Genomic DNA, 23,934 nt, shown 5'->3' with positions numbered 1-23,934 from the left:
TTTAAATTAAAATTGCACAAACAAAATGATCCATCTCTTCACTTTTTGCGCAATTTAACATTTATTTTAATCCAGACAAATCAAGTTAACATGGGTGCACTAAAAAATTGATAAGTGAAACATGAGCTCAGTATATCTTGGGACGTCACGCAACTTGCTACATCACCAGAAGTTGTGTCACGCAATATCGAGACGACTACTAAATAGTGCAACAGTATAACATTTGAGTCACTAAAATATCAATATATGACTAAATAACCTATGGTAGATAATAATCCTCAAAATATACGCTCTGTTTTATAGATTTCTCTGCAAAATAATCGATACAATCTTTGTTTTTTTTTTCAATTTACTTCTGGTTGTTTTAAAATAAAAAAGAAATTGAAAAGAAAATCGTAGAACAAGCATCTTGTGACGCTTTGTAATTAAATCTTTCAAGTCAAATGAACCGGATGTAAATTCTCCCTTCTGTTCTGGTATATTTTCTATAATTCACTTTTGGAGAATCTGTATCTGAGTCAATACTTTTTTCCTGGTTAAGATTACCAGGCTCCAACTACTGTAATACAATTACAAAATCGCAGAGCAAGTAAGCAATTAATATAATTGCTTCTTGTTTTCCTGGCTCAACCACTACGAAAAATAATTCATCGATCTTACTGCCAGCTTTCAAGTTTTGTATAAAGTCATTATAGCTGAGCCTACATGATAAGAATGCTGACAATATTACTCCCTTATAGAATAATCTCCGATAATTTTTGCATTTACATGTATAAGGTCTATACTGCCTTGACATGAGGTACCTAAAAGTTGATATTTTTCTCAACTAAAATGATTTCAACAACACCCCCTTCAGTCAGCTTTCAGTCAACATCCATCATTCGACGTGCTAATCAAACAAGAGGGATCGAAATCTGCCAATCACAGCCCACTAGCATGACCTTCTGAACTTGTGTGCTCAATTGCATGAAACCAACACCGGTATGCAAATGCTACTGTAAATAGTGTCACTGTATTGTATTTTAACAACCGTGTTGTCTTGTAATTTAAGAAGTATTGTTAATGTATCTATAGGTTTTCTTTTCTTTGTTTTTGTCTTTGTGTGTACTGAAATGAATAAAAAAAATAAAAAAAAACACCGGTATGCATTAATTGGTTTCGATTGGCTCATTTCGAAAGATAGATGTAGAAAGATAGCTCTAAAGCGGGTGTAAACTTTAGTAATAGAAAACTGGCAGCACACACAATCAAGCATCACAGAGTTCATCAAGTTGTTCTTTGTTCTTTATATTGGCAGGAACACGCTGTCATACTCATCCAAGTCGCTGTCGTCATCTGGTGCTTCTTCATTGTCGAGCTGTCAGTGAAAGAACATTAGTTATCAGGGCTGTGACCGGACATCTGCCATAGACGAGGCAAGATCTTGCTAGGAGGGTTCTGGGAGCATGCCCTTTTAAGAATATTGAAATCTAGAGGCTAGGAGGGTTCTGGGAGCATGCCCTTTTAAGAATATTGAAATCTAGAGGCTCTGAAACTCTTTCTACAACATTTTTCCTAAGGCATATATTCTTGAGAAAAACAAATCTTGTTCTATGCAACTTGGGATATATTTTCCCAACAAAACATAATTTGTTTTCAATTTTGGGTTAAAATCTAGACGCGGCAAGTGCCTCGTAATGTAAAATGTAAATGTAAATGTTGTTTATAGTGGTCATGCACTTAGCTTTATATCTCAACGAGATAGCTAGTTAACAGGCATGCAACTGAGACAGAGGAAACAAATATTTTAAATGAAAATAACAAGGTTAAAAATCCCAACTGGCAGGAGGCAGACCAGTTGGCTATGCACAAAGCGTGATCGAGGATTTGAGCTCGGGACAACCGAGAAACAAATCCAACTAGTGGCAAGGGCAGGTCTTGAACCGGGGACCTCCAGATTACAACACAAGCGCCCTTAACCACTCGGCCATGCTTGCCTCTTACTAGTTATGGCCCTGAGTTATAATTTTAGTTTTAATAGTCAGTGAGTAGATGTTAAGACCACTCTGTGTAAGCTGTAGCTCTTTGCATGTAAAATAGAAAAAAAAAAGAAATGAAATCCTTGGAAGAATAAGTGGCCATGAGTGTTATCTTTACAGTATTATAGTGGCAATACTTGAGAAACTTTGATAACTGGCAGAGGGTGGACACTTAACATGGGTTCGACTGTATTATCATTATCATTTAAGTAGTAGATAAAATATGAGGGGGAGATCTGTATGGGCCTTTACAATGGTGAGCCGATAAGCGAGCCATTGTAAACGGCCATACAGATCGGATGCGAATATTTTATTCTACTTGTGAAATGAAAACAATAAATTGAATGCAAACTTTTGTTATGCGAATCAGTAGAGATCTGTATCAAAAGTTAATGAATACTAATTAGCTGAGCAGGAGTTTGTATCAAAAGTTAATTCTTTTGTCTGATTTGTATTGGGGTTTACAGTTGTGTACATGTGATCTGAATACTGTGCTGGGATTGGTTTGCACCCTCATGAATTATTAATGAATTTTACAATTGTCTAATAAAACATTTATTTCAATATTAACACCATCTTGGATCTTTCGCAAAGTCACGAGGAACATAAAGACAGTACCTATTAACTGGTGTTGTAGAGTACAAACCTCATGAGTTATTTGTACTCCACCATGCAGAGTCCGCTAATAAATTTAATAAAACAGAAAACAACATACCTCTTCAAGCTCATTTTCCTCAAAAAACTTTTTCAGCGACTTGCGCAAAGGAATTAAACAGATAATGAAGAACGGGAATGACGGTGCGACAACAGTTAACTTGATAAAAATCAGCAAAGCCAAGCAGACCAACTGTATCATGGTGTAACTATGAATCTGTTTAGTTTTCACCTGAAATCACAACAAACAACTTTTACTAATCGCCATGACTTCGAGTATTCTTGATTTGTAAGTAATGCTATTGCCGCCATCATGGTGGTCATTAACAAAAGAATTCTAATTAGCTGGTATCTTTATTTGTTTCACCAACAGTTTTCCGACCACACAATTGTCATTTAAATCTCTCGGGATTGGTTGCAAACCACACAAGATCACGAAATTGAAAACCAACGGTTTCGACATTTCACAACTTTATTTTTCAAGGTGTGATAGAGGTGGGAAAGGACAGATGAGATGCCCCAGTGCCCAGTTTCTTAAAATCATTCCCAACTACTGTAAATTCTGAAAATATCCCCCCTCCCAAGATAAGCCGCCCAAATCTCAAACGCGAAAAAACCTTCAGAAAATATGCCTTTGTGAATAGAAGCTCATGGGCTTATATTCAGTTTTCAATCTTAAGAAACAGTATAGCCTGCGCCGCAGACGAAACTAACAGTCATGTCATCAAACAATCATTAGGAAAGAAGGAAAAACAACTTGCATCACATGTCTTACAGTTTATATTTTTGAGTGACTGTGGATTTAGATTTCCAGTGGCCCAGTTTCCTAGTCACGACTGCACACCAACTGACCTCTTTTATCAATTTTGGAATGGTGTCCTCATAATGAAAGAGTTTTCCTTCAAGTAAGCATTTCTTTTGAATTCTCCATTTTATAAACAAAAGGTCTAAAAATTTATTTCTAAAAGTGGTAAATAAACTAACTTAAGATTAAAATGCATTTACTGCATTAGGAGGTTTTGCAATTAATGCTGAAGTAAAGTTATTGTACTTTCGCAGCATTTTATCCGGGGTTAGATTACGTCTGTGACGCAGGCTAGAAACAGTATCAGTATGATTTTTTCCGATTATAAGCCCCTAATGTAAAGCTTGTTTTGTGACATGTAATGCAACTGTAGGACTTGTTTTGGGCTTAATAACATTTATTATTATTGAATAATGTACCAAAAAAGTTTCAAGCACAGTATCCAAACCAACCAAAGACCCAATGGCTTTCGAAATGTTAATTTGGATCTAAAATAAGCCCACCCCCCTCAACTGCCCCAAATATATAAGTCCACCCTGAAAATAAACCCCACCTGAATGAAACATTGAGCAAATATAAGCGCAGGACTTATTTTTTGGAATTTTACGGTAAACAATGCTTTATAACATCTTACCTTTCTTACGTACTGAACATCTGGATGGTACTTTGGTGGCATAAACATCATGATAAGTCTGTCTACTAACTGGATACCAGATAACGAACAAACACCAAGATATAACAGGACACCAAACATGACTGGAACTGGAATGCGATGAAGGGCTGGTGCTAAGAGAATGGATACCCCTGAAACAAAGGCAACATGCCATGGTCAAACAGCTGTCACACATAATAATATGCTTGTCATCATCATTCGAAAAGGGAGGCAGTGTGGTTAAGTGGTTAAGGGCGCTGGTGTTGTTTTCCGGAAGTTCCGGAAATCTTCAAACCCTCCACCCTGCTGCTATCACTCAGTCAATACATCAAGGCCTTGGTCTGAGATTCCCCTGTAAAGACCTCACTCCAGGTTAATATGTACAGTAGAACCCCGATATAACGATCCTCGATATAACAATATTCCCGATATAACGATGAATATTCTATGTCCCGGCAAAAGTTACAGTAAAATGTATGGGATGGAACCCCGATATAACGATCTTCGATACAGGTAAAATCTTCGCGATATAACGATATTATCAGTACACCGTCACATTTTATTTGCAAAACATTGAATTTAATGCAATAACGTTACGGTAATCTCTGACTTTTCTAAAAACAGCTTTGTACGATGCAATACGAAAATGATATTGTGTTTTAAGCTTTCTTATCAAAATTATTCTCTTAATCCTCTTCTGATATGCAGTAAAAAAAATACTTGTTAGTTTACCCCGAAATAACGATATTTTCGGTTATTTTACGGCCATATCGTTATATCGGGAGTTTCGATATAACGATACTTCGATATAACGATATAATTTTACTGCTCCCTTGGCATATCGTTATATCGGGGTTCCACTGTAGTATGAATGTTGCTCCAAAAGGTAAAAGGAGTGTATCTTAAACAAGCATCATAAGCAAGAATATTGTACCAGTAAAAAAGAGTATTATAAATTTATACAGTACAATGTATAGTTGATGCAAACTGGATAATATTCTATGTCTCAATCTTTAAGCCTCTGACCATGAGAACTGTATGCTTTAGATGAAATGCGACAAGCGAGTAGCTCAAACTGATAGTACAAATCATTAAGAGTGACTTTTACGAACGGCCGAGCAAGAATTTGATTTCCTGGCAGAAATTGGAAAATCGATTTTTCTTCGTTCTTTGCTCATTATTAGCTGTAAGGTAGATAAGAAACCTGATGTAGTTTGTTTCCCCTAGAGGTCTTCTAATTTTAAGAAAACAAAGAAAATCGATTTCGGTGGTCGAAGTCACAAATTTCCTAACTTTTAAACCCGAAATTAGCTATTATGAACACTACTCGCGTTCGCTTACAAAACCGCGCAGAGAAATTTGGTCGCTTCCTATCAACATAAAAACTCTTTTTCTTTCGCTAGAATATAATTTCAGGGCTTTAGCGCAACTCTTCCAACTGAAAAAAATGAACTGACGAGGAATGCTTTTTACGATAACAAAAATTTGAATGAAATAGTAATTTTCAACGGCAGTATTTAGCATGTGGTATAACATTAATTTTTTTCAATTCTTGCTCAAACGTGCATACAGATATTCTTATTAAACATACCTGAGAATTGGCTCGGGTTATTGGAAAGATTTTCACTTAGAGGGAATCAAACTTCGGCAAATTTTCACAGCATGACCGTAAACTGTGTAAATACTTCTAATTGCCAAACGCCACGATAATGATTGTTTTACCCCCAAATGCTCGTCTTTCCTTCTTCTTGCCGAATGTTCCATTGCAAAATTCCCTTTTCAACGAAAGAGTGAGATAAAAAAGCCAACCTGGGTCAATTAAGGTAAATTTTGATCGCAAAACCACTTCGCCATTTTGCCACAACTTTAGATTTGTGACTTACGTGACATAATACACGTGACATGAAACACGATATTGTGACGTAAGTGAGTCTGCGCAGTAAGAGCTCTGGGGTCGAGAATGTCACGGAGTTAAAATAACGCAAAACAATTCTCCAGCACCGCCAACGCAGTTTGAGGAAGCAAATTGATCGTTCTGGAGTTCTGTACACACTTTCGTCAAGAGAAAAGAACCACGATAAAGGAAAATTGCTAAGGATGAAGATGCAAAAGGAATTTCGCGCTTAACAGTTGCTTTGTTGTATTTTGGAACCAAGAAATGTTTAGCTGTCAGTTAGGCTATTTTGATCGATATCACAACATTTTGTGGGACTACGATGCATTGGTAAATATGCTGCCTTCAACAACCCGAGCCAATTCTCAGGTATGTCTTAGATAAACATTTACATGTGTGTTTAAACGACAATTGAGAAAATTTGGCGTTATACCACATGTGAAATAATTCCGTTGAAAACTGCCGTTTAATTCGACTTTCTAGTATCGTGAAAAGTATTCCCCACCTTTTTAATTATTTCAGTTCGAAGAGTTTTGCTTAAGCCCTGAAATTATATTTTAGCGAATGGAAAAGAGTGTCTCTGTTGATAGAAAGCATCCAAAGTTCTCAATGTGGCTTTGTTTGTGAACGCGACGAGAGTTAATGATAGCGAATTTCGGGTTGAAAATTGTGTCACTTTGAGGCTCCGATCACGAAAACTGACTTTGTTTTTTTTTCTCGAAATTAGAAGACTTCTGGGGGGAACAAAATACATCAGGTTTCTTATCTACCTAAAAGCTATTAATGAGCAAAAAAATGAAGGAATTTGATTTTTCAATTTTCTGCCAGTGCAAGCGCGGTTTTTATTTAAAGTCCTTCTTAATACATGTATAACGATATTGTAAATGAGAAATAAGTTGCCATGTACATTGAAAGAGTTAAAACTCAGTTAACTGACCTGTGAGGACGTGAATGGCAATATTAGTGACTCTCTGTTCCTTGACTTCAATCAGATGCGGTTTGACACCGGGTGCGTGCGAGGTGCTCCAGATGGACAGCGCATTCAAGTGCGAGACTGACCGAACAGTCGCAGCGCACATCCACGGCAACCCCATTAACGAACAAATGAATGATAACAGTCCCATAATACACAAATCTAAATTGAAGCCTGCTCCTTTAGTAAGTTTGTGTTCCTTCTTGTTTATAAGTACTCCAGTCAGTTCAGTCTCCATAAATAACAAAATTCCAACAAACATGGCTGGAATGATAGCCGCAAAAATCCAGCCAGTTTCCATGGCTTTTGTCATACCTCCAGGGTTGATAAACCAGCCTCTTTCTGTGTATCTTGTTGGTAAGAAGCCTCTCTTCGTTGGATCACCGATGGCGATCTTTGGAGTGGTAACTTTATCGTGAAGGAAAATGTCAAGTAATAGCATCGTTGCCATTGCTATGACAATACCAAAGTCACTTACAAGCCTCCTGGCCTAGAAAAATACAAATTTTTTTAAAAAAATCCATTTAAATATAAAAAGAACCTGGACAGACAAGGAATCTAAATTGAGTAGCACAAAATTAATCTTGGCCTTTGCTCATGACCATGCCATTCATGAAAATGAAATTTAGTTGAAGAAATAACAAAAATTATGCAGAATATTGGCTTAAAAAAATTTATACATGTTGCAAATTTGACCAGGGTAATTGATGTCAACGAAACACATTCTACAGCAGCAAATAAACTGTGATTATGCAACACTATGCAAGATGTCAGACAATTCTTTTTGAGAGTACTCCTAAATACGGCAATCTGTATATCGCATGATATTAAGTTTTTATGTATCATACATGGGCACTGCAACAATTTATTTAAAAATAACAATAATTATCAAAATTTTAACATTACATTGTACATGTAGCATAGTGAATAATAATAATCTAGTAATTTATTTAGTACCGTATTTACTCGAATAAGCGCTGCCCCCGAATAAGCGCCGCCCTCGAATAAGCGCCGCATTTAGGACAAAAAAGTTAATAAGCGCAGCCCCCGAATAAGCGCCGCAAAGGCAAATCTAAAACAGCCTTGGAAATTCCTTTTCCTCAAAAGTGATGTTTTGTAATTCAAAGTTGTTACGTTTTACCGCTCGCCCATAATTTTTTCTATCCAAAATGCTTACAATACGTAGTTCTGTTAACGTTTTGAAGGCCGTGAACTTTGCCGGGACAGCAAGTAATACTACTCTCTTCCGTAAGACACAAATGAGGACAATCAAAATGCCCTTCGTTTAGTCACTGTAGAAGTTTCGTTTGATTAGATTGTTTGTGGTGTCCAATTTTTAAATAAGTGCCACCCTCAAATAAGCACTGCCCTCGAATAAGCGCCGCACTTGAGGCGCAAAAAATTTAATAAGCGCCGCAGCGCTTATTCGAGTAAATACGGTAGTGCTAAAATTATAAAATATTATTCTAAAGCCCTTTACAGGTAAGATAAAATTGCATAAATTACCGGTAAAGTATAAAAAAGATAAACTATTTAAAATAATTTTTACCACGATCAAAGATTAATAATATAAAAACAAGAAGCTTAGATTTATTAAAATTCTCTACTCTCTAAAATTACACACCTTCTTCCCAAAAAAATAACTTGTCCTAAACTTCCTCAAATAAAATGCCACAAGGAAAGTTCCTAGAACCATGATTGTGGAAAGGAGCGCAGTGTTTGGCTGTCCCTTCACCTCAACTGCAGACGAATCCTCTGATTCTGAATAAGATTTCTTCAAAGGATTTTTATTGAATACCTGCAAGATATTAAAATTCAATATAAAGGTATTCATCACTGTCATACAGGTGTATTTTAAGCAACATAATCAAATTCTTATTTTTTTGCATATGTTATTTCGTCAAAAAGTACGATCTTCAGAGCAATGTTTCTCAAATAAAACAAAGGCCACATGCCAAAATTCAGCTACTTTTGAGCACTTTGAAAATGGCCGAAAAAACTAGGGGCCTTTCAAGGAAAATAATATTATAATTCTCCTAATAACTAAAAATTACTTTAATTTCACATCAGTTAAAATAACTTCTCTAACCACAGGCATCACTTCTTAACTGAAAGATTTTTTGCTATTAGCCAGTGCTTGCATGGATGAAATCAATGAAATCGAAAGGTTCCAGTTAAATGAAAACAAACTTATCTAGCATGATAGGCATGCAAGGCATACAAAGGGCTATGAAGCTGTAACTCTTTGCACATGTTGTTTGCCAAGACACAATATTAAATATGACTAAACATCAAAAATTCTTGGTTCGAGCAAAAGCTACAACATTCCTATTAAGTTCTCACCAATTCTAAAAAGTGGATTGCTTCGTAGATGAAGATAGCAGAAATGAGACAAGCAAAGATTTCTTCAGTGAAGCGAGTGAAGTAGCGGACCAGAAAACAACCTTCCATTGCCACCACGCCGAACAGGATCAACATGACCCAGAAACCAATCCAACAGCGCCATGGAAGGAACTCCAATTGATAAACATCACAGAACTGAAATAGAATAACAAACACACATTCAATCAGATTTTTTCAAAGGAGGTGCCAATTATCTACCGTTGGAAATGATCATAAAAAATAAAAAGACTGTGTAGAGTATGGGTCAAACAGAACAGACTTGCATAAGGTAGCCAAATGGACTTCCAGGTCGACTCAACGGAAATCTCAAAAAACCTACTAGACAATTACATGAGTGTGTAGCCATACATCAACAATCAAGACCAATTGCAATGGATGGTCAAATGAATAAAAACTTAATGAAAGTAAATTTGTCAGTGCATGATGACACATGTAAATATCCCCTTCCTAAATAACTAGAAAAAATTCAGAGGTAATATTAAAAAATATGTCACATTTAGTGAAGAAATTATTCAACATGACACAAGCGTGGGACAAAGAAAAAATCTGAGTCCCCGACGGGAATCGAACCCATGGCCTCCCAGATACTGGTTGGGCGCTCTAACCAACTGAGCTACGAGAGACTCGTTGTGAGCTGGGCCATTTACTCGGTTGATATATGACACGCGTCCTGCATACTGCTAGGATCAGCAATGTCTGATCCTAGCAGTATTTATTTTCTTAGGGCCTGTTTACATGATTCCGGAATGACTTTCATTCCGGAACGAAACTCGTTCCGGAATGAAGTTCGTTCTGCATTTACATGACAGAGTCGATCGGTTCAACCAAAGGCATTTTCACGTGCGTGGTTTTCGCGCGAGGTCAAAACAAGATGGCGCATGTTTCGCGTAAACATGTTTTTGTGGCCATTAATGGCCGTATCTGCAATTTTAACGAGTAATTTGACCATAGAGCTGCTTCTTTGGGCTAAACAGTAAATGCTATTACGTTTTTCGCTCTGAATTCAAACTGTTGAGTCCGTATGCGGTTTCATGAGTTGCGATTTCATCTCGGAACGAAATTCGTTCTGTGTTTACATGATACCAGAATGAAATGTCATTCCAGAACGAAACTTTCATTCCGGAATGAAAACCGGAATGAACTCATTCCGGAATGACTTGACTTTCGTCTCGGTATCATGTAAACAGATACAGAGAAATGTATGGGGATGGAATGAACTCGTTCCGGAATGAAAGTCATTCCGGAATCATGTAAACAGGCCCTTACTTTAATTCTACATGTAATTCAGAAAAGTTACCTCATATATTGTCTGCTCAAAAACCAACACAGGGCCAGTAGCTCCAATAATAATTAGTGGCTGCCCAGCGAGAAGTCCAAACAGTATTCCACAAAGGCAAGTTGCGAAAATAACTTCAGACACGCCCAGCCAACCATCCGTCTTCTTATCAAGAAGACTGCCGAAGGCAACATTTGGTGCAAACACAGAAAAGTAAAGAAAAATTGATGTCAAGAGACATTGTACATTAAAGCCATCTTTAAAGTCACTGAGGTAGAATTTTGCTCGTCGTTTGATGTCCAGGGCAAGTCCACCACAGAACGAACCTGTTCTTTCCAGAGGATCTATTTCTTGTTCTTCTGCCGCAGCAGCAAGGGCTGAAAAAAAAGAAGGTCTTTAATCTGAATGACAGTCTTTCTTTGGCCAATTAATAACTGTTTACTCATGAGGGGGGAGGGGTTAAATACAAAAGTGACAGGGATTGCCATAAGTTTTGACATTTTACATGCGTCACTTAAGCAGTGAGAAGCACAAAATGGCCCCTAAAGTAATTAAGCCCCCTAGCTGCTAAGTGCTACAGAAACCGGAATAAGCTCCAGCAGTATGGGCCACTTGGCTCAAGGCTTTCCCTTTTAACCCTTTGAAGCCCAAATTAATTTTCTTAAATTTGGGCAATTTTAAGTCATAACTACTGAAAAATCAGTAGGAAATGTTTTATTGCAGCTATCTAAGTGAAACTTGCACATCTCATTGTCAAGACATGGAGCTACATTTTGATGGTCTATTTGAAACAGTGACACTAATTGACACCTGTCATATCAAGTTAAACATTAACAACAAAGATAAGTAATAAACAAACTTGAACAATTTCAGTTCTGTAGCTACTTTCTCTTTAAAAGGAAAATTATAAAATGGCTTTAGAATCAAAGATTATTGTGTACTGAACATTTTGTTACCAAACACAGCTTATGTTGAGTGCCTCAAAGTTGTGAAAATTCACTTTTTCTGTAACAACGTGACATGTCACGCAACTAACTTTAAAAGGAATTTACTATCAAGAGGCCTCGTGGCAACTTATTTGGAAACTAACTTTGCCCAGATGCCTATTTGACTGATCATGATCCTTCTCCTCCTCATCAATATTGATCGTTCGAAGTTGTATACTTTTGTCTAGGTCATCAACAAAAAATAGTGCTGGTTCGTAAGGTAGAGCATCTAACTCAATGGCTGATCCTTCGTCATCCGATATCCTTCAAGATCAGGATTCATTCCTTCATCGGTGATGTCGAATTCTTGCAAAGGTTCAAAGGATTCGTCGGTTGTGCACCCATTTTGGGCGCTAGCCATATTGTCGAAGGCCTTTTAAATTCTCCAGCTCACGTGATGTACAGAATTTTCGAAAAAATTCGTTCAAAAATGGTCAAAACCTCGCAAAACTGCACACGAATTGTAAAATCAACATTGGGGCAGGAAATATGACCGGGGGAAGGCTGGGTAATAAAAACAGGGAGTCCGCTGAATGAAAATCTGAAGTCGCATCTGCCGTGCGATATATCGTACGCTGGGCGTCAAAGGGTTAAAGGGTACTTGCAATAAAAGTTATTATCATACTTCTTATTGATGTAATACACACAAAAGTCACAAAATATTCATTCACATCTCACCAGCTTTCGCCATCTTTCTTCTCCGTGCCATGGCTTTACTTTGAGCAACAAGGATGGGTAACAAGACATTACGATCCCACTCTCCAGGCGGCAAAACAACCGTGTCATCAAGGAACCCATTGATGGCTGTCAAGAGGTCTTCACGTGAGTCAGCTCGATATGCAATGTCATGGAATGCCTGGAACATAAAATGATAAGCAGTTAACAGTGTTCCAGATAAGAGTGGGGTCTCAGGTTAAAAAAATGGAGAAATTAATGGACAACTCCTGTGGTGACAATTTGGTGAGGACCTCATCTATTCACCCATTTCAATGCCTCATCTATTGACACCTTTCCTTTGAAACTTATCTGAAATTCGAAATAAGTACAAACTAGGTAAACAGGGGTTTAGTTAAGTTTTAACTAAACCCCACTAAGTTTTAACTAAACTTAGGCAGGCAGAAAAACACAGTGAAGCAAATGTTCAATTTGAAAGAAGCCACATTCTGACTCTTGTGTATCCTGGTTCTGGTACCTGGGTGCCACCTTTGAATGAGAACCCTGGTCATGGTCTACTGGGGGAAAGAGCTGGGGGGGGGGGTAGGAGGGGAGGTACTCCTACATCCCCCCCTTTCTGCACCTCCTCAGTGGCTGCACCACCTCTTTGTGCTTTGTACAATGTTGTGAAATTTTTTTTGATAAATTTGCTCCTTATCTTGCCCTTTCTACTTGCATTTTTCATAGAGTTCCAAGCTTACAGGGCCCCCTTATCAATCTGTGAATTTGATTGGCTGTACCTTCACTGAATACTCCAGTTGTCAATGCCTTGAAAAACAGATTTAAAAATTTTAACACTACTTGCCTGGTCAGACATCAGGGTAGCCACAGAGCGACCAATTTCGTAGTATGACTCTTCCCCAGAACTAGGACCCAACAATACGAACAAGAACCTGACAGGTATGGAAACCTCGGTGATATTCAATGGACAGCCTTTTGCAAGACGGACAAACGCTAGCACTGGCTGTTCCAGTTCATCTAGTGTTCCTACAAGGACGGTTGTGGCCTCTGCACCCTCTGGAATTTTCGATTTTACATCTGATTCTTGTTTCCCTCCACCACCCTCGACTGTAGGAGGTTCGGGGGCAAATGAAACTTCTTGCTTCAGCTCTTGTTTGTTGTCAGTCGTCAGTGGCAACTGTACAAAAAACACATTACTGAACAAAAACACAGACTGACTCTAATGTACAAACTTAGTAATAACCTAGTAGACATAACTACGGAAAGTCACTTAATACCAAACAGTGAAAAAAGAACACGCAATAGCCATGCTTTTAAGTATAGGATGCCAAAAGTTTCTAAGGACGTTTTTAAGTTTTCTTTTTTTCCTAGATCAATAACAGAATGGAACTTGCTGCCCGCTGACTTAGTGAATTGCAAGTCATTATCGAATTTTAAATTAAATTTAGGGAAGCATGTAAACAAGTAAATTGTAACTAAGTATTTTTATATCTTATTTATACATGTACATTTTGTTTTTGTTATTTTGTACTCTTATAGTTGATGTGATGTCTTAAACGATGTTATCAACTCAATAAATGTAGATGTAGATTATTAAATGTATGACAATCTTACCTTTTTGTACGAAAACAAAGTAGCTCAAGTCAAAAGAAGACTATGTGCTGTGCTGCTAATTTACACATTATTTTGCAGGAATTATGGTACTGCTCAAACGCAAGTTGCCACCCTCTTTGAAACAACAATTGCATCGCGAGTGACAAATAATTTTGTTACTTGGAGATAAGACACTCTTTATAAAAGCAAGTATGATGGCTTGATCTTGCAACACTACCTACAAACATGCAAAAAAGAACTTGACACTTTTCAGATAAGCTGCCATCTTGACCTCGCTCTTACGTAACTGTACAGAAATTGACCCACAACCCTTATATGTACTGTACAGATGCTGTTGGGATCAAAATAACTAACCTTCTAAAATTTTATACTGCAACTAGACTCACCTGGCTTGTCTCCTGAATAGGAATGTCATCACCATCAGTTTCATCAATCCTTAGCCGTATTACGCCGTCATCCATTGCTCCACCTCCCCCAGGATCCACTATCTTCTGCTCAGAATCATCTGCTGCTGTCTTGGAGTCTTTCCTTGCCAAAGCCAGAAGGTTGTATGAAGATGGTCTCCGTGCGATTGGGGCCATCTGATGCTGATGTCTGTGTCGTAAAAGCAACGCTGCCAACACCTTGTTACTGTTTGTTTGACTTAGCTGGTCTGTGATCACCATGTTTTCAACCACTGCCTCGGCAATGCTTGGCAAGTCAAATTTTTCCAAGTCCAACATCACAGTGCCTTTAAGGAAAACACAGTCAACATTCAGATTCTCTTTACTGGTTCCATACATTTCTTAAAGTACTATTTGGGAGAAATTGTTGAAAAGATCAAAGCAAGTTCTTTTCGGTGATCTATTTTGACTTTTTATTGTGATTATTTTTTAGTACTTTGTGGAAAGAATTGAAGCTGATCAGTTCTGGGCTTAAATAAATTTTACAGGAATAGACCGTTTTCAAAAATACCATAATACTCTTTGTTGTCCCTCCAAAATTTTGCATAAGCAATGTTCTCAATTTCTCTTGCTGTCCCAATAAAAATTGAAAACAATGCTTATGCAAAATTTTGGAGGAACAACAAAGAGTATTATTAATAGTATTTTAAAAAATTGCCTATTTTTTCAACAAGGGCATTATTGAATGACTTAAATTTACTGATGAGCACTTAGTACCTCTGTGACTTGAAATCATGAGAATCAGGGCACAAGGTAAGCTGCCAATTGGCAAAATTGTGAATTTGGGTACAGCAACTATAATTATCACACAGACAGGCTATTTCTAGTCTCTCTGTTCACAAGCATGGAAAGATTCTGAGGGTTATGCATAAAAAAGATCTATTTCACCATAAGATTACCTGTAAATAAAATACTATATTAAATTTTAGAGAGAAAGCCATATCAGCTCAAACTGGTTTAATGCAGGTCCTTTATCCAGATCCAATTGGAATTTGGAAATGAGGTTTTTCAGGAGGGAGGAAAACAGGAGAGCCCGAAGAAAAACCCTTGGAGCAAGGGGAGAACCAACAAAAACTCAACCTACATATGGCACCAGGCCTGAATTGAACTTGGGCCACTTTGGTGGGAGGCGAGCACTCTCACCATGGTGCCAACCCTGCTTCCCATACATGTACCTGCTCATACATACAGTACACTGTATAAACAACTCCTCACCAAATATTCCTCATATTTAATTCTCTGTATACCTTTTTCTAAGTTTTTTCGTAGTTCCAACAGGCTGTGGAATGTGAGTGAAGCCACATGTGGCTTTCCCCAGCGATTAGAATCTTCAACATTCTCTTCAAACTTAATCCATCGTGCTGTCTCCTGCCACTCCATCTCCTCACCATTTTTTGTTAACTGTTCCAACTCAACAAATGCCTAGAATGTAATTTAATTATCATTATAATAACAGTCTTGTAAGGTTAAAGTGGGAGGCGCAGTGGCCTAATGGTTAGTGTGTCATACTCCAGAACGAGCGGTCTGGGTTCAAGCCCACGCTGGGGCACTGTGTTGTGTTCTTTGGCAAGACACTTTACTCTCATAGTGCCTCTCTTGCCCAGGTGTATATATACATACCTGCCAACCCCCAGAGTACAAAAATCTGGAGACGTCCAGAAATCTTTGCATTGTAAGGATATCATTTAAGACAATGTACGAATACTCTCTGAAAATCAGACCGGGAGACTTGATGAAAAACTTGGAGACTCCCGGGAAAATCTGGAGAGTTGGCAGGTATCTTCGATGGCTAAGTATCACATTTGAGGGGGGAGAAAATTTATACTCTTAGCCACACAATGGTGCAAAAGCCGGGATAAGCTCCGGCCTGATGAGCCACTTGGTTCAACAGCAGGCTTTTTTTATGGCTAAATAATAATAAAACAACAATAAACAAGTATGGTAACCATTATGACTGAGAAGACAGATCAGGAACAACAAACTTGTAAAAAATAGGTCAACTTTTTCAACGACATGTAATATGTGACGTAGCTGCTTTAATTTAATTACCTCATGAGGACTATGGTCGTACTTCACAGGGAATCTCTGTAAGCTCTTGCTTATGTCTGAAATGCTATAGTGAGTCTTCATTCCTGATTTATGCCGTGGAAGATGAGGACGGCGTCTCCTAAGTCCTCTTAAGTCCTCAAAACGATGCCCTGTAAAATGGAAAATGTTTCAAAAACAACAACTTTTTTTAAAAACTTTTCAGTAATTGTCCTTTGTAACAGCTATTGAATGTTGTTCATAACTCCTTTGTCCCATTTCCCTTACTTCACAAGGTAAACAAGATGCAGTGACAATGCAACTAAACAGTGCAAAGTGAAATTGAGAATGAAACTACATGATTGTACAAATGCTATTCCTCTATATACAGTCTTTTGCTAACCATAAAAAATTGTGAAAGCATAAAGAAATAAGTAATAAAAACATTTTTGTTAATGTTAGAACTGAGGATTTGGTGATAGATCAAGACAACCAACTGCGATCCCTTTTATTTTAAGGCCTGGTTCACACTAGTGACATAATGACATGGACAAAAATACAACACAAAGGAAAGATCAGTTTCTTCTTATGTCATTACGCTTATGTCGTATGCTTATGTTCGTGCTATGTTATCATGTTGTGTTCTTCACACTGGTGACACGGAACATTAATGCAAGGTGTTTTTTTGTGCTTGTGTGATCTTGCTGTTGCGTTGCTTGTGTAAACCAGACCTTACTCTTTTGTCTCCCTGAATAAAACCTATTATTATATAAACATCTGTTCAGTGAAATACCAGGAAATCTTTCGCGCGAAAAAATCATATCTTTACATGTGAAAATAACATGTTATTTTCACATGTGAAGATATGGATTTTGAAACATTTTTTGACAAGTTTGTCCCTTGTTTTAATGCTGAATGAGCCAAAGTTAATCGATATTAAGTCGAAACATCTTCGGATCTTCCTCAGCAATCTTCGGATATCTTCGGAAATTTTCGGAAAAGTTCGGAAAATGTTCGGAAAATGTTCGGAAACATTTGTACGACCTACGGACAACATTTTGCAAATCTTCGAAAATCTTCGGAAAATGGTCGGCAATCTTCGGAAAATCTTAAAAAACATCGTAATTAGTAGGTTTATATAATAAACAGAATATTACATGGTTGCTTGGAGATATGAAATTTATCTTCTCGTGTTCAAATCGACATACCCACTCGTTCGCTGCGCTCACTCGTGAGATCTCGATTTGAACACTTGAAGATAAATTTCATATCTCCGCGTAACCATGTAATATCCTCTATAATTATATTTTGATCACTTGACGAGATAATCGGAAATAAAAGAGAAACAAGATGCTTCTTAACGAAGCTCCAACTTACATGCCATCTCTTCCAAATCTTTTTTTGCCAACACGCTTGCTTCATCCTTTTCTGTTGCCAGCCGTTCTTGGATAGGTTCAATCTCTCTCAGGGTCAGCGCTCCAGAACGCAGCCTTGATTCAAGCTGTTCTCTCTCAGAGATCGTCCTATGGTGATGCAGTGCGGGAGGCGGGCGCCGGTGCTGATGCCGATGATGGTGATGGTGATGATGAGGCTTCTTATCGCCAAGATCTTTCTGATTCTTAGGGGTTTTATGTTCCTTGTGATCAGCTTTACGTTCATGGTGATGTCGGCTGTGATGACGGTGATGATGTTTCTTTTTGTCGACAGATTTCAAGACTTCCTGATTTTCTTTTTCCTCTTGAAAATCTTCATCAAGAGACACTTGACCTTCCTTTATTTTTGGAAGAACACTAATGCTTTCAGACTGAGATCGCCTCTTGTGCTTTTTTGAACCGCCATCAGTTTTATCCAGTTTTTCCAAATTACGGGAGCGAGACTGAATTCTTTTTAAAGGTTCATGGAAACTGGTGGATGATATACGACGATCTGAAAGTAAAAAGGAAATTTGCTTTAGTGATCTTCAGTTAAGGTTAAAGTCTGCGTCACTTTAAGTCAATGTATTTACAGCTCTAGTTTGGGCATCCAATGGCAAATGCAGAAGTGGAAGGCTGACTGAGAGAGACCTGGCGAAGAGCCATAAACAAGGAGAGGGCACATTTTGGATTTAAGAGGTGAAGGGAGGAATAGGTTGCGGCCAAAGACAGGGTGTTCGCATGCTCGTTACATGAGAGAAAGTTGTACCGGTAAATTGGCCCTAAGAAAGGGCTGTGCAGTCAACTTGCCCTTATGGTGTGTTTAATGCAAAAATTTATATCTCTGCATGCCCCAGGCTCTCTCCCTATATTTATACATTTAGACACCCTGGATTTAATCCGGGGGGGGGGGGGGTCTCGAAGTATACATAATGGGGAGGAAGGGGTTCGAGGGAGCTTCTTATTGCAAACCCCAAAAAATACACAAGCCTGAAATTTTAGACCCACAATAATACCTGGCATCAAAATTTTCGACCCAAAAAATACAAGACTTAAATACCTCAACACTGATTTATTAAATTAAGCAGAACTTTCTAAAAAAATGAATATTTTTCTAATCCACTGATCTCAATGAAAACCCGAAACAAAAAGTTCGCTGGGAGATAAGACCCAAAAAACACGTGGTTTTTTTTAAGACCTAAAAAAATACTTGACATATCCCTTGACCCAAAAAATACCAAGCATGTAAATTTTCAACCCAAAAAAATACCTTGAACCCCCCATCATATATATATCAAGTACCCCCCCCCCCCCTTGGGGAATTAATCTTGCAGATTTGTAGTTTTTCCTAACAATAAAGCTTGATCATAGATAGAAGTGCAGCTGCTATAAAAATGTTCTTACAATTCAAATAGTGAAAAAATGTTAACCATGCTATAACACTACTACAAAAGTGTACCTTGGGTATTTTGATCTCTTGCTTGCTGTATGAACAGGGCAACACCAGCCATAAATGAACCCAATAAGCAGTTACACTGCCTGGTGATCAATACATTTATAAAGAAGCCGAAGGCATATGCTACATTATATACTGTTATAAAACATGACTGGAATTTGAGGACATGAGAAAAGTTTTGAAAACACGAGCCTTAGGCAAGTGTTTTCTACGTTCAGTTCTCAAGTGTTCTCAAATAAATGAAGTGTTTTATGACAACGTAATACAAGACGTCGGCCTCCTTATATGCTAAGTGACATAGTTCTAACATTAAAACATATATATCATTTTTTTTTATAATCTGATAAAACGTGGGTTTTTAGCCAATCAGAGTGTACACAGAATCCAAAATCTATTGATAAGCCAATAAGAAGCAAACAGCGACGTCAAACTTATTCTGTAACAGTATTTGCTATGGAGTTTAATAAAATTTATGCCATGTTATGTTGTAAGCCTTATATAAGTCATAACAAGTCTTTGCTCAGGGTTCCAGATAAGACGGATAAGAAAGGTGTCTCAGGTCGAGACCCAGCGAGGGTTAGCTAACTGACCCATCAAATTTATAGAAAAACCTTAAATGACCTCGTGAGGCTTGAACCTGTTGACCTGTTGGAATTCCTTATTAATACCTTTCTTTTAAATCTAAATAAATCTGGAACTCTGCCACCTTCCTCTATCTAAAGCAAGGCAGATAAGTACACGGCATAACTAGCACTTATGTACACTTATAGATATTTCATTGAAGAAACGGCTAAGTCTCAATATTACAAACTTATGTTATGTTAAGTAAAAAAAAATTCTACACTTTGTCACTCACTTAAAAGAAATTACGTCATGAATATATTGGACTGGCTTAAGTTTATAATATCATCAATGTAAATTTTTGAGATAACGTTTTTGTCCATGCTATTTATGTCAAGGTTAATAATAATAAAAAATCAAGATGCTGTCATTTGATTTGAGCATTGCAGATGTATTGAAAGTGAAACATTTTATATCATTTTAAAATTTTGATTTTGGAAGTCATACTGCCTATATGTAAACCAACTGCTTTGTCAGGGTTTGATCTTATCTTGTACACTTTTAAATAACTATTCCCAATTATATTATATTTTAATTTTGTCAAACGGAAACCTGTTTTCTAAGGGGTTGAGGAGTGAGCAGGCAAAGAACAGTGATGTACAAGCAAACTATTGTTTTCTGTTTCTCCTACTGGAAGCGACTTTTAAGCATGCTTCATGCTGTACAGCAAAAATAAAACAATTTACCAGCCCTTAGGGCCACTGTTATCCTGACTAAGATGCAGAAGTTACAAATTTCATTTACAAACTTCTGGACTTTAAATCTTTATTTATTAGCATTGGGCTTCCAAGCTAGTGAAAATGTTCGACATTGAGAATGTTATATTTTTTATGCCAAATTTCACTCACAAGTTTTAAAATTACATAGTACAGTACAAATGGATTGCTTGAACATTTTTCACCTAACAGTAAAACATAGTAATTGAAGAATGGTTCAGAGTAATGCATTTCGGCAAATTTAACCAAGCCATAAATTCTTCGCATGCCTCTATAAGTTAGGTCTCAGAATTTTTCCGCTTGTCAGAATTTAAAAAGGTTTTAGAATCTTGCATTTTTAACACCACAAGTCTGTTTGAAATTATCATTGTTTACTAATTTAAAAACCTGGAACTGGCAGGGATTAGGTTTTGATTTTAGCTCAGTGTCATTTTGATTGCAAGTCATCAAATAAAAGAAAACAAAAAGTATTTAAATTGAAATAAATAAACAATGTGACCTAAATGCAGATCAAGTTGTAGAGATTAGTAATCGTTCCATCTCAGGTATTTAAAAAAAGGTTTCAGCGCCTTGGCAAATTCTGCAGCAGTATAAACATTTTTCGTAAGCCAATCTGCACATATAAACCCTGAAAAAAATAACTTCTTATACCAATCCCAAATATTTCCCTTAAAATATAGGGCAGTGCAGTTATCTTGCCCTAACTTGTTTGTCGGAAAGAAATTTGATATCTCTGCATGCCCCAGCCATTTTTCCGTGTTTATACATACACCCCATTGCTGGGGTCAAAGACATCTCAATTCAACCTTGCAGACTTGTTATTTTCTGCAGGGATAAAGCTCATAGACAGAAGTGCAGTTATCAAGAATTCTTTGCAAACTTTATAGTGAAATATTAAATGTTGATAACCTCATAACAATACCTGGAGTATTTTCATCTCTTGATAACTGTAAGAACAGGACCACACCAGCCATATCGACCCATAAAACAACTATACTGTACTGTTCAGTGCTCAATGCATTTATATTATCAGTTCACATAAAAAACACTTCTGTCCCTCCTCCAGCACGTATGCTACAGATTACAATCTTTCCTAGATAATAAACAAGCTATTTTTACACCCATTCAACTATATTTAAATACTCAACGCCGTTGTAAAAGCTATATCCGTCGAGCAGTTTTAAGCTTAACAGCACGATCGTGCAAAACTTGATTCGATATTTTGAAAAAACTGCCTAAGAGAAATTTTGAGTGCATTCAAATACTGAAGTATACATGGTTTGAAATACCCTCAACTTATTTAATTAGTAATGTATACTTTAAGCAACTGACAGCTTAATAATTGTCCTTTTATCTTTCTAACACTAATGAAATCCTACTTTAATGACTCACTTTTGTAATCTTTTTCGTCGAAGTTGTAATCGTAATGTGAGGTTTTAACTTGAGTGTTCTGAGGAGCTGACTCCGACGGTAGCGGAGCAGCGAAAGGTCTTTCAAAGACTTTCCTAAATTCCTCATGATCCAGGTTTATTTGAGGCCTGATCTGCAATTCGTAAAACAGCCATGGGGTTATCAAATGGCATAGAAAGACCACAAGAACGAAACGAAAATCTAACCTTCAACTTACGTGGTCTTACGTACCTCTTGTAAGCCAACTCCATTTTGTTCATTCATTACAGAGGCAATCGTTCTAAATTCAGCCATTTTCTGACGGGACTAGTTCATGTATACCATAAAACACGTGCATTAGGGAGAAATATTGCTTGTCCAAGATCAAGGAAGCTGCGAAGTATTGAGATCGTTCGATCGGTGACGGCATTGATCAAGCCATAATCTGCAAAGTGCGATAAATCTCGCGCCAATATTCACAGGATCAACATTGAACAATAACACGCAGTCGCGAAATAATGAATAAACAATTAGCAGGGGTGAAGATCACAGCAAATTGCTACAATCAAATTAAGATTTCAACTACGTCCGTAGCGAAGCTTTTCACCGGAGAAAAACGTCTTTAGCACCTCACGAAGTTGCAAAATACGAAGGAAAACAAACTCTTCTCAAATTGCTTGCTGACCAGCCCCCAAACAGCTGATCCAATCAATTACACGCTTTTCGATCACGTGCTTCGAACCACGTGCTCACAGAGGGAAATACGACGAAAACAACAACAATACAGGCCCGGAATAGAAGTCTGTTAATAAATAAGCTTATTAACTGCATGCTGCCCGGGCCTCTTTATAGGACTTTATACCGCAAAATAAACACAGGTTATCTAAATATTGATTTTTAAATTAATTTCAAAAGTTATGAAGCTTTGAGTCCCAGACAGAAAATGTTTACATTGTTTAGCATAATTAAAACTGTTTCAGGAGCTAATCAGAAATTCTCGGAAAACTTTTAGCCATTTGCGTGAGTTTTAATTACTGCAAAAGCATCATATCGCCTTTTTACGAAAAGCCTTGGTAAATTACTAAAAGCGTCCTTCCTGACCACAAGAAGCCCAGATTAGCCACAGGACTCCATTGGAAAATATGAAGGATTTGTAAGAAACTTTATCACAAATATAGTTTAACAACTACATTCCATAGAATTCCTTATTTTTTTGCAACATGTAGACCTTACAAATGTGCTGTATGAATGTTTTATTGGCGCAACTAGGCCTTTCTCGATTATGCTAGCATTTCTTTCGGCATTTTTTGGGAAAACGAGCATTTTTTTCGTTTTTTCTTCAAAAAAGAATTGCTAGCATTTTCTGTCACTTTTCATGACTGTGATCCAGATTTTCAGTACTCAGAAGGATAAATAATCCTAAAGTTTCACAATTTTGATTACATAATTTGATTGTTTTCTGTCTGTTTCGACTGTTTGTGCGTTGTGTTACTTGTGTACTTGTGTTGTGTTACTTGTGTGTGTTTTTTTATTTTTATTTTTTTTTTTTAAATAAATATATATATTTATTTTTTTTTATTTTTTTTTATAAACAAACAATTATAAAGTATCACCTGTTGTTGATATGAGCATATAATGGGAGAGTTTGTACGTTTTGTTTGAAATAAAACAAAGCATTTTTTGGAATTCAAGTGGCATTTTTTAAGGAAATCAGGCATTATTTTAGCATTTTTTTGGCTTTATGCGAGAATTTCTAGTAGCATTAAATGCCAGTTTTACTAGCATAATCGAGAAAGGCCTAGGCGCAACCACAATTAAGTGAAATGGGCAAATGCTAGTTTTGTGCTTGTCAAAAGCACTGTCAATTTAAATAAAAATTATACAGAAATTTCAATTAGTGGACCAGTATTTAGCAGCCACTT

General features: G+C 37.1%; 1 protein-coding gene across 1 annotated transcript; it reads right to left on the bottom strand.

Moving 5' to 3' along the window:
• LOC144630660 (band 3 anion transport protein-like) lies at positions 1-22,680 on the bottom strand. The gene is made up of 15 exons (XM_078489024.1): positions 22,265-22,680; positions 22,016-22,166; positions 17,796-18,344; positions 16,443-16,591; positions 15,641-15,815; positions 14,337-14,680; positions 13,181-13,513; positions 12,340-12,517; positions 10,697-11,052; positions 9,340-9,534; positions 8,621-8,794; positions 6,961-7,486; positions 4,112-4,281; positions 2,734-2,904; positions 1-1,357 (listed from the first exon to the last, which is right to left on the bottom strand). Exons 1-15 carry the CDS (start codon positions 22,325-22,327, stop codon positions 1,286-1,288), a joined length of 3,606 nt encoding a protein of 1,201 aa, XP_078345150.1. The 5' UTR covers positions 22,328-22,680; the 3' UTR covers positions 1-1,285.
• Between the last annotated feature and the right edge of the window lie 1,254 nt (positions 22,681-23,934).

This window comes from Oculina patagonica, chromosome 11 (genome assembly GCF_052425735.1).
Source record: "Oculina patagonica isolate OP01 chromosome 11, crgOcupat, whole genome shotgun sequence".
NCBI lineage: Eukaryota > Metazoa > Cnidaria > Anthozoa > Scleractinia > Oculinidae > Oculina > Oculina patagonica.
This window is presented reverse-complemented; position numbering and strand designations above follow the sequence as displayed.